General features: G+C 43.1%; 1 protein-coding gene across 5 annotated transcripts in view; it reads left to right on the forward strand.

Annotated features, from left to right (window-relative positions):
• Positions 1–14,287, forward strand: part of MCM10 (minichromosome maintenance 10 replication initiation factor) — a 107,198-nt gene that overhangs the window by 10,808 nt on the left and 82,103 nt on the right. For 4 of the 5 annotated variants that reach the window (XM_043561709.1, XM_043561711.1, XM_043561710.1 and 1 more), the window contains exons 7-14: positions 2,369–2,536; positions 3,728–3,844; positions 6,332–6,531; positions 7,833–7,933; positions 8,723–9,035; positions 10,258–10,486; positions 12,122–12,266; positions 12,899–13,011. In XM_043561709.1, the coding sequence (XP_043417644.1) occupies positions 2,369–2,536; positions 3,728–3,844; positions 6,332–6,531; positions 7,833–7,933; positions 8,723–9,035; positions 10,258–10,486; positions 12,122–12,266; positions 12,899–13,011 (1,386 nt within the window). The remainder of the gene's footprint in view (positions 1–2,368; positions 2,537–3,727; positions 3,845–6,331; positions 6,532–7,832; positions 7,934–8,722; positions 9,036–10,257; positions 10,487–12,121; positions 12,267–12,898; positions 13,012–14,287) is intronic. The other variant, XM_043561713.1, reaches the window with a different exon arrangement.

The following is a 14,287-nucleotide window of genomic DNA, read 5'->3' on the forward strand; positions in this document are numbered from 1 at the left end:
GTTGGATTGCTGTCTGAGAGGGGTGTATGTGGAGAATGCCCTACTTATAGAAGATCTGGTTGTAGAGGGTCCTTGGGCTTTTCATTGCGTTGTTTTTGCTGCGTCTCACTTGTCGTTGTTTTTGTGGTACATGTGGGTTGCCCCAGTGACGGTGTCCTCCCGCTAATGGAGGAGAGGCTGAGCACAGACTCTCTGGACAGCCTGACTGGAAGTAAGAGGGGAACTGCAGAAATTCTGAAATTGCCGTCCTTGTGAGCACAGTGAAAATTACAAGAAATCTAACAAGTTCTAAAATCGCAGTTGACTGAGGCGTAACAAGAAGATTATCTTGTGGCGTGGCGAGTCACAAGATCTGGGTTCTAAGCCTCATTCTCCCTTTAACTATGTGAACTTAGGTTTACCTTTAATCTTTTTTTTTTTTTTTTTTTAATTTTTTTTTCAACTTTTTTTTTTTTTTTTTTTTAATTTTTATTTTTGGGACAGAGAGAGACAGAGCATGAACGGGGGAGGGGCAGAGAGAGAGGGAGACACAGAATCGGAAACAGGCTCCAGGCTCTGAGCCATCAGCCCAGAGCCTGACGCGGGGCTCGAACTCACGGACCGCGAGATCGTGACCTGGCTGAAGTCGGACGCTTAACCGACTGCGCCACCCAGGCGCCCCTACCTTTAATCTTTGAGGACTTCCATGTGCTTATTTTTTAGAGGAAGGAACTGGCTTTTGATTCTATCAGAATTCTCTTCCACCTCTCAAAATACTATGATCATGGTCATTACTGATTTCTTTCTCTTAATTGAGATCTTGGACAACCTTGGATTTTTCTACAAGGCCTGGCCGCCTCAACAACGAGTTGACTTTCAGATTAGTGAGTCCTTCTCTAGCCCTATTACTGTCGAGTTGAACATGAACACGTCTGGTTCATTCGATTAAGTTCTGAATTGTGTCATAAGTGGCTATGATGACATTGAAAGGCATTGTACAAATCCATGGGAAAATAGAACACTCAAATCCAGTCAGTGGCTCACCATAACCTATAACCACACCCACTCTGGGTTGCCTCTGTGAAATAGCTTGATTGTGTATTGAAATTATTTTGTTTTAAAAAAAAAAAAATCTGTGAAAGTGGAAGTTGCTGATACAGTCAGCATTTTGAGTTACATTTCTTCAGATACATGATAATGCTTTTGAAATTTGACCATTAAACATAGCCAGTTGTCATTAAATGAGGCTTTTGTTTTTCTTCTAAACTAGGCAAAGATTTTAATAGCATAGAGCTGATACTTCTTTATTATTGTTAATAATACCATCAGTGATAAATAGTAGATCCACTAAATTTATATCAGTAAGTTATTAAATGGTAGTGCTACCAGTTCCAGTGGTCCTTTTAACACTGTGTGTGTAGTTAGAAAGGCGGTGCTATCCCATTGAGTACTTAGACCTGAGGACTAGAGGCTTCACTAACACATGGGCCATTGGCTTGCCTGACTTCACCTTCATTTCTAAAATGAGAACAGCAGGGGCACCTGGGTGGCTCAGTCAGTTAAGCATCTGACATCAACTCAGGTCGTGATCTCATAGTTCATGAGTTCAAGCCCTGTGTCAGGCTCTGTGCTGATAGCTCAGATTCTGGAGCCTTCTTCAGATTCTGTGTCTCCCTCTTTCTCTGTACCTCCCCTGCTCATGCTCTCTCTCTCTCGAAAATAAACATTTAAAAAAAATGAAAGAGAGGTAATAAATACTAAAGCCTAGAGAGAGGATTAATTTATAATTAGCAGACATTCTCAAGATTATGTATTCAGGGTGGATATATTTATATATTTTTCCACAATAGAGCACTTATACATGGAGACAGTATAGCCCATTGTGCAAAACTTAGTAAAAATAAGGGGCGCCTGGATGGTTCAGTCAGTTGAGCTTCCGACTTCGGCTCAGGTCATGATCTCGTGCCCCAGGGGTTTGAGCCCAGCATCGGGCTCTGTGCTGACAGCTCGGAGCCTGATGCCTACTTGGCAGATTCTGCGTCTCCCTCTCTCTCTGCCCCTCCCCCCACTCGTGTTCTGTCTCTCAAAAATAAATAGAACGGGGGCGCCTGGGTGGCTCAGTCAGTTAAGCGTCCGACTTCGGCTCAGGTCACGATCTCACGAGTTCGAGCCCCGCGTCGGGCTCTGGGCTGATGGCTCAGAGCCTGGAGCCTGCTTCCGATTCTGTGTCTCCCTCTCTCTCTCTGCCCCTCCCCCATTCATGCTGTATCTCTCTCTGTCTCAAAAATAAATAAACATTAAAAAAATTAAAAAAAAAAATAAAATAAATAGAACGTTAAATTTTTTCAAAAAATTTTTTAGTAAAAATAAGAATAAATATTTGTTCCAGGGGAAAACATTTAGTATCTGGCGACTGAATGATCTCCGGGACCTGACGCGGTATGTGTCGTTGTTCTTGTTTGGAGAAGTTCACAAACAACTCTGGAAGACTGAACAGGGTACTGTCATAGGGTTGCTCAACGCGAACCCCATGAAGCCCAGGGATGGTTCTGAGGAGGTAAAAATCTGTTTCCATGGTTTTCTTTCTTTGTTGTTTTGTTTTTGTTTTTGTTTCTGTTTTTTTTTTTTTTTTTTGGTCTTTGCAGCTTAGTCAAGTTTTATGAGAAACATTTTGTGACTGGTCCACTCCTGCATATTGAGTCATACTTTTATGTTCCCCTCATCTGGTTTTTTGTTCTTTACCCACCAATATTCTGAATTTCTACCTACTCTTAAGTGTTTCATAGTTTAAATCTTGTCTTTCCAAATTAGTTTCAAGATTCCTGGAGTGTTTTTGAATTATTATGTTCAGATCTCCTTAGATCTCTCCCATAGATTTCAGTGGCTGCATCAAGAAGGCAGGATTTTATAGGGGAGGGGACTTGGCTCCATTCATTAGAACAGCTGTAGCTGCAGCTCAGAATCAGTGAGGTCATCTTCTCAAGCAGCAGGAGAGCAAACCGAGATCTCCTGTGAACAGGAGCAGACCTTCTCTCCACCTGACCGGCAAGAAGCATCATTTTGTTGTTATTACATATTATCTTTAATATAATACCAGAGAGTGAGAGGCAGTTACTTCTTTCCTTTCACCAGAGAATGGCAACAAATCTTCATCTGTTGGTTCAGAAGTATTTGGCTACAAGTAACAAAAACTTCCCTACCATTTCTTTTAATGGTAAACAGTGGGGTTTGTTTTTCTCACATAATAAATAAGCCCGACATAGGCAATGTAGTGACGTCAGTCAGTGTCTGTGAGCCTCTCAGCCTTCTCCTCTTGGTCCCTGGATGGCTTTGAAGTTCTCGCCCTCACATCGCCTTTGAAGGCAGGAAGTGAACCAGCCCCACTCCGTCTGCTTTTGTCCGGAACTCCTGCCTCAGTCTCTTGTACGGAACGTAGTCACATGACCATCACTAGCTGCAGGGGATGCTGGGAAAATAAACAGGATCCATCATCTAAGGCTGAGCGTTGGCTAGCCCATAAGAAACCCGGATTCTGCAGCAAAGATGGTGATAATGGCTACTGCATAGAGAAGTGAACGTGTCTTCTCTACCTCCCATGCCTACAGCTGTTTTTTCGGGTCCTGGCTTCCAATTCCTATAGACTGCTAGCACCTTGCTAACTCCCGCCAACCAGCCTCTTACTCATTCTTGCTGATGAAAGACCATGCCTTTGTTCACTTTTAAGTCCCACCCTGTGTCTTCTCTGCAGGTGTGTTTGTCTGTTGATCATCCTCAGAAGATCTTAATCATGGGTGAAGCTCTTGACCTGGGAACCTGTAAAGCAAAGAAGAAGAATGGACAGCCGTGTACACAGACTGTTAATTTGGTTGGTTTCAGTTCTGTTGGGGTGGTTTCCGCTAAAGACAGGAGCTAATAGGAGTAGATTGTAGATAGCGTAGCAGTAACGACCAACTTGGAACTGAGTTTCCTACGTAACAGGAAGCACCAAAGTAAGAAAATTCAGTGTGTGGCTAATAACTGCCAGTTTAAAAAACTAAGGATGCAGGAAGGATTGAACTGTTAGGAAGGAACGTGCTGTTTTATTGCCAACTGACTAGGAGGTAGGAGGAAGGCGGAATTTTAGTTGCCCTCAATTCTGAGTAGTGCCAGAGATCAAACACTATGATAAAATACACTAAAAACCTTATTTTAGTCTGTTAACTCCAACATTTATTTTCTTAGAGCATTTTCCCCCCAACGTTTGTTTATTTAAATTTTTTTTTAATGTTTATTTATTTTTGAGAGAGAGAAAGATACAGAATCTGAAGCAGGCTCCACGCTCCGAGCTGTCAGCACAGAGCCCGATGTGGGGCCTGAACCCATGAATTGCGAGATGACATGAGCCGAAGTCAGATGCTTGACCAACTGAGCCACCCAGGCGCCCCATGTTCGTTTATTTTGAGAAAGAACGTGTGTGCAAGCAGGGGAGAGGGGCAAGAGAGAGAGTCCCAAGCAGGCTCCACGCTCAGCACGGAGCCCAACAGGGGGCTTGATCTCATGACCTGAGCTGAAATCAAGAGTTGGATGCCTAACCAACTGAGCCCTCCAGGCACCCTGTATTTTTTTAGAGCTTTTAAAAAAATAGTAATTATGATAACTTGAGATATAATTCACATACCATGCAATTCACCCTTTCAAAGTGGACAGTTGAGTAGTTGTAATACTGAGTTGTGCAACCATCAGCACTATGTGATTTCAGAACATTTTCGGTACTGTTCCCCCTCCCAGAAAAAAAAAAACAAACCAAACCATACTAATTAGCAGTCAGTCCCCATTACCCTCTTCCCTCAGTCCCTGGTAAGCACCACTCTACTTTCTCTCTCTGGATTTGCCTTTTCTGGACATTTTACTAATAGAATTATACAATATGCTTTTTGTGTCTAGCTTCTTTTACTTAGCATCATGTTTCCAGGATTCATTCATGTTATAGCAGGTGTCACTGCCTCATTCTCTTTTTGTGGTTGGATAATACTGCATCGTGTGGATATATCAGTTTTGTTTATTCATCATTCGGTGGGGCGTGTTAGGAATACTGCAGCTATAAGCATTCATGTAGCAGTTACTGTGCAGATGTATGTTTTCAGTTTCCTTGGGTATATACCTGGAATTTCTGCGTCGAATGGTAACCCCCATGTTTCGGCTTTTGAGGAACTGCCAGACTGGTTTCCAAGGTGGCTTTTACATTCTCACCAGCAGCGAGGAGGGCTGCATTTTCTCCACGTCCCGATCAGCACCTGTCTTTATTGGTCTCTGATGACAGCCATCCTCGTGGGGGTGACGTGGGGCTACTTAGAGCTCTCTGAAAGGATTAAATGGCAAGTTTCATCTCCGTTAGTTGCCTCATTCCTGCCTAACAGATCACCTGCTGAGCAGGGAATAGCAGGAGGTAAGGAGTTGGAATAAGAAGTCTCAGAGTGAAGTGTCTTACAGATCTCCACATAGGAACACAATCATTAAAACCCCACTGTCCCCACACCTAAGGGCTCACCCTGTAGAACGTTAGCACATTGCTTTCCTTTTTTTCCCTTCGTTGAAGGAGTAGCATTAGTCCAAGAGGCAGCCAGAGAAATAGAAAAATTTCACTAGATGCTGATGTTGGTGTATTCTTGTATCAGTGCACATTGAGGTAGAGTTCACACAATCTGCAGTTAACCATTTTACAGTGTACACTTTGGTGATACCCATCATGTTTACTCTTGTGCAACCAGCCGCTCTCTAGTTTCAGAACCTTTTCATTCCCCACAGAAACACCCCATACTCATTAAGGAACCTCTTCCCTAACCCCTCACCTCCATCTACTGGTAATATGGCCTCTCGTGTCTGACTTCTTTCACTTAGCATAATGTTCTTGAGGTTCATTCTAGAAGCTAATGTTCCTTCCATTTTAGAAAGAGGGCAAATGGAGTGAACAGTATCACTTTTTCTTTCATGTGACTAGAGCTTTTAAGTGTAATTCCAGTAAGTCTGTGTATATCTCCCCTTTAGGAATGGGCTTGGAGGTCAAAAGGGGGATTCTGCACCTAGAATAGTGCCCCACAAAGGTGCCTGGGGGGGGCGCTCAGTCGGTTAAGTGTCTGACTCTTGGTTTCGGCTCAGGTCATGATTTCCTGGTTTCATGAGTTCAAGCCCCCTGTTTGGGGTTCTCTCTCTGCCCCTCCTCCGTTTGTGTTCTTTCTGTCTCTCAAAATACATAAATAGACTTCAAAAAAAAAAGAGTAGTGCCCCTCAAAGCTGAGCAAAAGGACCAGTGTTTATTGATGCTGTCCTCCCATGTGTGTCCCTAATCCTGATGCCACTGCTGTGCCCTTTGCAGAACGACTGTGAGTACTGCCAGTACCACATCCAGACCCAGTACAAGAAGCTCAGTGCCAGGCGAGCTGAACTGCAGTCAACCTTCTCCGGAGGACGAATTCCAAAGAAGTTTGCCCGCAAAGGCACCGGCCTGAGAGAACGGCTGTGTCAGGATGGTTTTTACTATGGAGGAGTTTCTTCTGCGTCGTACGCGGCCTCCGTGTAAGATGTTCTCCAGGGCGTCTTTTGCAACAGGGATCTTGCTTGTCTCCTTAGAAGAATCCCAGTGGTTGTCCTGTTCTGTAATAGTCCTGGGAGACTTGGACAGCCTTTATCTTTCATAGCTCACTGCCCGGAACAGGGTAGACGAGGACCTCCTTTATGCCCAGGTAGAGAGGAGAACCCGGGGCGAGAAATTAGTCGTGTCATGATGGTCTTTACCTCGGAGCCCACGTTTCTCCTTTGGCTTCTGATGTCATAGTGCAACTTTGTCAGGGGCGATTGTATGGCTGCTGGAACTATGTTAATCATAGTGTCGGCCTCCTTTAAGTCATTTCCCTCATGACTTTTACCGTGAGCTCATAAACCTCTTGGAATCCACATTTAACTCCGTGAATCAGTAGCAGTCAAGCCTTAGGAGTGGAGTGCTGCCAAGGCAAACATCCACGGCCTCTCTTCTGGGGAGCACAGGCCCTCCATAGAGTCCCTAAACTAGGTGATCAGTGACACTGTCACAGTATTGTAGGAAGCACGTATGAGGACAGGTGGGGACTTGGCACAAGGGAGCTACCATTGGTCCAAGAACAAAACATTTTCTTCCCAGTCTAACAGAAATTGGGCAAGAGCACTCTCACATCCTGCCTAGCTTACCACATCAAGCACGTTTTTAAGATTTAAAATAATTTCTGTATTTTTCCAAACTGCAAAAAGCAATACTGCTGTGTTATGAAAAATGTGTGCATACAGCACAGCCCAAAGGAGCCCCATATGTATAAATTTCTAGTAATATAAAATGAGATCAAAATGGACCTATACTTAGTAACTTTTTTCCGTACATAAAATAACCCTTTCCTTATCGAATGTACACTTACAGCATTATTTTTAGTGGCTATTTAGTATGCTTTTAGGTGACTCTGTGACAACACGGTTCCCTGTGGATAAACATTAATGGAGTTTCCAACTTTTAACATTACAAACAATATTTTATCCCGTTAAGATCCTGAGTTTTTGCATAGTCCTCAATCATTTTAAGATTAATTCCCAGACTACTTGATGAAAGTATGGGCATATTGTTTATTTCTTTTGCCATGTTGCTTGTCCAGAAAGACCTCACCCAGAGTTGCAGATTGCCTGATGTAATGCATTCACCCGCTGCACTGTAGGACCACAGTATTAGGAAAGTTTCCTTAGTTCTGTGACAAACTTCTGGCAGCTTGTAATAAATGAACACAGCTGTGCCCTTACCTCATCAAAACATTGAAGCGTCATGACTTACCTTTTGGGGGTGACCCTTGTCATTTCAGTGCAGCTGCTGTTGCTCCTAAAAAGAAGATTCAAACCACTCTGACTAATATGGTCATCAAGGGGACAGACTTGATCATTCAGGAGGCCCAACAAAAGCTTGGTAACTTGCTTTCTCGATGCTGTATTTCTTTCTGCAGTTTAAATATCTCGTCTTTAGGATTGAAAATGGTCTTGGCCCATACCCTAAGTTAAAAATATTCCCTCATCACTGTACTGAGTGATGTGGCCTAAGCCAAAGGAATCAAGCTTGGCTGGCATCATCTTTAAAAAAAAGCAGCATCTTATCGTGGCTGAGTCTTTGCTTGGTATGCTTTGTAAATTTTCTTGATGTGTCTGGTCTAACTCCTAATGTCTAGCATTAGAATCTATAGTATCCGGTTCCTGCTCAAACCCATCAGTTACCTTTTCATTAAAACAAGTCTTAAGTCAAAGAATGGCATCTCTGCCCTTCTCACTTGGGGCTTTGTTCCTAACAGTGGTGAGGGCCCAGCACAGACCATACCCATCGTGCACGTGCCAGATGTTATGTATGAAATGAGCCCACAGACACTGGTGTTCTAATCATCACTAGAAATAGGATTTATCTGTTCTGTCCTCAAAGTCCTACTAGTCTCATATTAGAGACTAAGGATTCTTTTTTCTTTTGGCATTCCACCTACTTCATTTACAAACAACTGAGTTGTGAATCTGGAGTTTAAAAAGCGATATCACGAGGGGCACCCGGCTGGCTCATTCGGTAGAGCACAGCACTCTTGACCTCAGGGTTGTGAGTTCAAGCCCCACGTTGAGCGTGGAGCCTACTGTAAAAAAAAGGACAAAGAAAGTGACATCACTTGATCTCAAACTGTCTGAACTAGAGTCCTCTAAAGCTGATGTTTGTATATTCCAGGAATACATCAGAAAACCTTGTCTTGCTCTGAGGAATTCAGGGAACTGATGGACTTGCCTACATTTGGAGCCAGAAACTTGAAACAACATTTAGCCAAAGCCAGGTCATCAGGTAGAATCAGCCTTCCCCTCTCTGGTGCCCACACTGCATCCCCACGGCCCCTCGGAGCGCCTCAGCCTGTGGCTTGTGTTTTAGGGCTGACGGGGAGCCTGAAACCCGCTTTCCAGTCTGTCTCGGCGTCAGCCCTCTTGAAGCAGCAGAAACAGCACATGCTGGAGATGAGGAAAAAGAGATCAGAAGAAATACAGAAACGGTAAGAAGGATAGGTTTAATGCTCTGTTTAGATAACTCATCTCAGGGATTCTCAGAGTGTCTTAATAGATTTCCAACGTGTGCCTTCAGGTTTTGGATGGTTAGCTACCTTTTTTTAAGTTTGAAAGTTTGAAAACAATTTTAACCTAACCTAAGAAGAAAACATTTTAAGTTCTAGATTTCTGACTCATGCAGAGAATCTGAGGCCAGGTGGCACAGGTTATAGTAATTACCATCCCAAGAAGAAGAGAAAGAAACACTTGCAGAGGGTTTTGTGCAGGGCGACGTGTTCCCTCTCATTCTTTAGTTTTGCCACAATTAGTGTCGTAAGTACAGGCAAAGCCAGTGAGTAAATTTTGCAGTTGTTCAGGTAAATGATGAAAATGAGGCAGGGGACGTGGCGTCCTTTTAGAGGCAAAAGCAAGTAGAAATGGGTACAGAAGGTGAACACGTCAAAGGATCTTGAACTCAAGTTCTCAGAACAGTGATAAGAGCGAGGTTTACAGATGCTCAGTGGGTATGGAGCGCCATGCTGTGTCCTGCATAAATACAGTGTCTCACGCAGCCTTTACCATGATCTGTGAGGTGCTCTTATCCTCATTTTGTGAGTGATACAACTGAGCGCCAGAGAGCAGGTGGTTGATGGAGCCAGGTTTGGACTCACACCTGTTCTGCTCTAGTTTGAACCATTACACTGTCCCAAATCTGGGCCACTGAAAGGCAGTGGTTTAATGAACAGGAAAGTCCAGAGGAAATTCTTTGGAAAAATCCGAGCAATCATTTGGCCTCAGGCAGGTGAGTTTGAGCTGCTGATGGAATATCTTTAGATGCATGCATCATGTAGCTACATACACACGAGCTAAATAGATACATGGGAGTCAGTCGTAGCCTTGTGTGAAATAGGGAGCGCTGTCCTTTTAAAGGTATTACCGTTGGGGCGCTTGGGTGGCCCACATCTCACCTGCAAGGCTGCGTTCTGTAGAGGCACTTGCTAGAAAGCTCGTTGGCAAAAATAGTAATCAGTTCTAAATTGGTAAAACAGTGGTCGTATTCTATGAAAAATCAATTAAACCAGAGTTAGTAAAGCTAACGTTTTTCTTCCTGTGTGCTAATCTGAATTATTGACCAAGGAGGGGAGTTATTTTACAAACAGCCACTTACAGCTGCTCCCCTGCCTGCGGTCTGCCAGTCTGCACATCGTGTGACTGCATATTTCTTTAAAGATTTCTCCAAAGCTCAAGTGGGGTCGAAAGCCTGGCTGTGCCACCCTCTTCTCAACGGGCCCCTTCTCGGTCTCCACAAATGGGGGCTGAGTTCCCCAGCCTGGAAGGAACACCAGCCACACCGATGCCCAAGCTTGGACGAGGCATCTCAGAAGGAGATGATGTTCTATTTTTTGATGAGTCCCCGCCACCAAGACCAAAACTGAGTGCTTTAGCAGAAGCCAGAAAGGTAAGTGACATCTTTTTTCACCATTTGAATTTGCATTCTGTAGGGCATGACTGGAGTTGCAGACTTATACATCTATGACCAGGAAAGACAGTAATAGCTTTTTATTGATCATGATAATCAGAGTCAAAGGATGATGGTATCAACATAATGCCATTAATTTAACGTTAACCCGTTCTCAGCGCTGTTCCTTACACGGCTAAAAGACATTGTGTAAACACTGGCCTGAGAGAGACAGACTAGGAATTACTGAGGCAAGACTGTAAAATGGTGGTTTAAAGAATCCTTTAAAAGAAAACTTCTACAAGAGCTAAGTCACTCTGATCGACGTAGGAGTCGAGAGTGCTCAGAACCTCACCTCTCCACTTCCTGAGTCACCCTGAGCCCCAACTTGAGCCTGTCTTCTCTTTGTTCTAGTTAGTAGCTATACCACATGAAGGGCAAAAGCTAGTTATAAGCCAAAGCTGTATCTGCAGTAAGAATAATGATAATAATTGCGCGTGTACCTGTGATCGACGCACACATGCCATGTTCTATGTGTAGGTTCATGCTTTGCATGCATTCTCTCATTCTATCCACACAGCCTAGGAAAACATCTCCATGTTATAAAGGCTGAGACGTTAATTTGCGTAAGGTTACAAACTAGTAAGTGGCAGAGCTAAAATTCTATCCTAAGTCTGATTCTTTTTTTGTTGTTATTTATTTTGAGAGAAAGCGTGAACAGGGGAGGGGCAGGGAGAGATCGGGAGAGAGAATCCCAAGCAGGCTCCGCACTATCAGTGCAGAGCCCGACACGGGACTTGATCCCATGAACCTTTAGATCGGAACCTGAACCGAAATCAAGACTTGGATGCTTAACCGACTGAGCCACACAGGTGCCCTCATTCCGTCTGATTCTATTTATTTTTGGGACAGAGAGAGACAGAGCATGAACGGGGGAGGGGCAGAGAGAGAGGGAGACACAGAATCAGAAACAGGCTCCAGGCTCTGAGCCATCAGCCCAGAGCCCGACGCGGGGCTCGAACTCCCGGACCGCGAGATCGTGACCTGGCTGAAGTCGGACGCTTAACCGACTGCGCCACCCAGGCGCCCCTGATTCTAAAACAAACTTCCAAAATGTTTATGTGATTCCTCTATGGGTTTTGAAGCCCACAGTGTAGCTGATACGAAACTATTGATATTTAAATAAACTGAAACTTTATTTATTAGCTCATAGACCTGTCTCCATGCTTTAAAATTTTAATAATCGGGTTAATAATGCTAAGCAAAGAGAAGATCTATTTTGCCAATTTGTATGTGAGAACAGAATTCACTGGCTAATAACTAGAAAAAGGATTTAGGATCACAGATACCCGTCTCATCTTTAAGATTTTTATCTCCGGGGCGCCTGGGTGGCGCAGTCGGTTAAGCGTCCGACTTCAGCCAGGTCACGATCTCGCGGTCCGTGAGTTCGAGCCCCGCGTCGGGCTCTGGGCTGATGGCTCAGAGCCTGGAGCCTGCTTCCGATTCTGTGTCTCCCTCTCTCTCTGCCCCTCCCCCATTCATGCTCTGTCTCTCTCTGTCTCAAAAATAAATAAAACGTTAAAAAAAAATTAAAAAAAAAAAAAAAAAAGATTTTTATCTCCTCTTTTCTTCTAGTTAGCTGCTATAACCAAATTAAGGGCAAAAGGTCAGATTCTTACAAAAACAGATCCAAACGGCATTAAAAAGAAGCAGAAGGACCCCCAGGATGTCCTGGAAGTGAAGGAACGTGTAGAAAAGAACAACACGTTTTCTCCTCAAGGTACTGTGGATTTCAGAGTTAACAGTGGGAATGAAGCCATCTGTAAGATGTTCTAAACTATAACCACCATCCCTGATATCAAAAGTCATTGTTTTACTTAAATTTACCTCTCTACAACACCTAGATAGAATTTCGACAACTGGAACTGACCGTTTTCTATAATCGCATTAAATTGAAATGAAATTAGGCACAATCTAAGAGCTTGGAAAAAGGTTTCTCACTGGATCTTTGCACAGATATATTAGTATAAAGATTTGCTTTGAAAGGAGCATAATTTCTTAGCAAATTGCCCTGTTTTTATTTTTAAAACTCTGAAGTTGGCAGTGACATTTTACCATCAATTTGTAAAAAGGATTTTTGTTGATGTTTCCTGTCATCAAAGCTCCTATTTTAAGGTGGAAAAGAGATTCTAATTCAGTGGTCAAATCTGCCATACCTCATATTCTAGGCTCTCCTTTTCAGCCTCACTCCTTAAGAGTTTCCCTCTGTTGGTACCTAGTGGGGTAAATTAGGTTTGAAGGGCCTGTTAGGCAGAGAGGGAGAGGACGGGGGTAGCTGAGTCCATGAGGCTCACTGGCTTCCTGAAATTCCTCTGTAATGACCATCGTTTTTCCTTTCTGCTCTAGCTGAAGATGAATTGGAGCCTGCCAGGAAAAAAAGAAGAGAACAACTTGCCTACCTGGAATCTGACGAATTTCAGAAAATTCTAAAAGCAAAGTCAAAGCACACAGGGGTTCTAAGAGAGGTAAGAGCCCAAAAGGTCAAAGATGACACAGACGACCTTCAGACTTGAGGCTTTTTATTGTGGGACTCACCCGAGACGTAGTTATATGTCTGAGTTGACTTCGAAGAGCAGGAATATTTCTGATAGAATTTAGCTTTGCCTTTGTCCTTGAATTGAAGAATATCATGTAACATTGTTTTAATGGGCCTCAGTATTATAAAAATGTTGTCTTGTAGTTAATGGCTTTGAAGTAACATTTAGGCGGTTCACCGCTATTATTTCCTGCCTTGCCTTGTGGGAAGGGATTTTTTTTCCATTCAAATATTTTTCCATTGGCTTTTCAAATACTGTAAATCAGTAGTTAACAACCCATTGGGCATAGTTGCTTCCAATGCGTCACATTTTGGATTGCTCCTTTATTATCCTGAAATAAAATTCTTGGGTAATATAAATTGCCTAACTAGAAACTTCAAGGATATCAGCATAATATCCTACATATAATGTGAAAAGGGGGGGGGGGTTATATTAAAAATATATGTATTTTGTTATATAAATGTGTAGGCACAACTATCCCAGGAAAAATAATGAAGTAGAAGTAGTCGGAGGGGTGGATGATAAATGTAAATGAAACAAGTAGAAATAAAGACTCTCGGTGTGGTCTTTTGGTCACTTAAATACCATGGGTCTGTTTCTTTGAGTGTGTGTGTGTGTGTGTGTGTGTGTGTGTGTGTGTGTGTTTAAGCTGTGAATAACCCAGGAAGCTTTAGAAGATAACAAACTACAGTTGTTCCTCTATATACAGAAGAGTTGTCCAGTTGTATTCTTGGAATATTCAATGGATATCTGAACCATGCACAAATACTGTAGTGTTTTTAATTTTTTTTTTAATTATTTTTTTAATGTTTATTTTTGAGAGTCAGAGTAGGTAGAGAGAGAGAGGGAGCAGAATTCAAAGCAGGCTTCAGGCTCCAGGCTCTGAGCTGTCAGCACAGTGCCCAACATGGGGCTCAAACTCATGAACCATGAGATCATGACCTGAGCCGAAGTCAGATGCTTAACCAACTGAGCCACCCAGGTGCCCCTATTGTAGAGTTGTTTATAAAGCAGTTAGGTTTGAGAGCTATAACTGGGTTTTTCATCACATGGGTGCTGTCTAGAATAGTCAGAAGAATCCCTTGATGTAGAGGGACTGTTGTGCACCACAGGTATAGCATCCCTAGTCCCTGCAAGTAGCAGAAGTAGGAATCACTGGGGTAACAAAAAAAAAGTACTCCCACCGTTTTCACAGTGTCCTCAC

The sequence above is a fragment of the Prionailurus bengalensis genome, chromosome B4 (genome assembly GCF_016509475.1).
Source record: "Prionailurus bengalensis isolate Pbe53 chromosome B4, Fcat_Pben_1.1_paternal_pri, whole genome shotgun sequence".
NCBI lineage: Eukaryota > Metazoa > Chordata > Mammalia > Carnivora > Felidae > Prionailurus > Prionailurus bengalensis.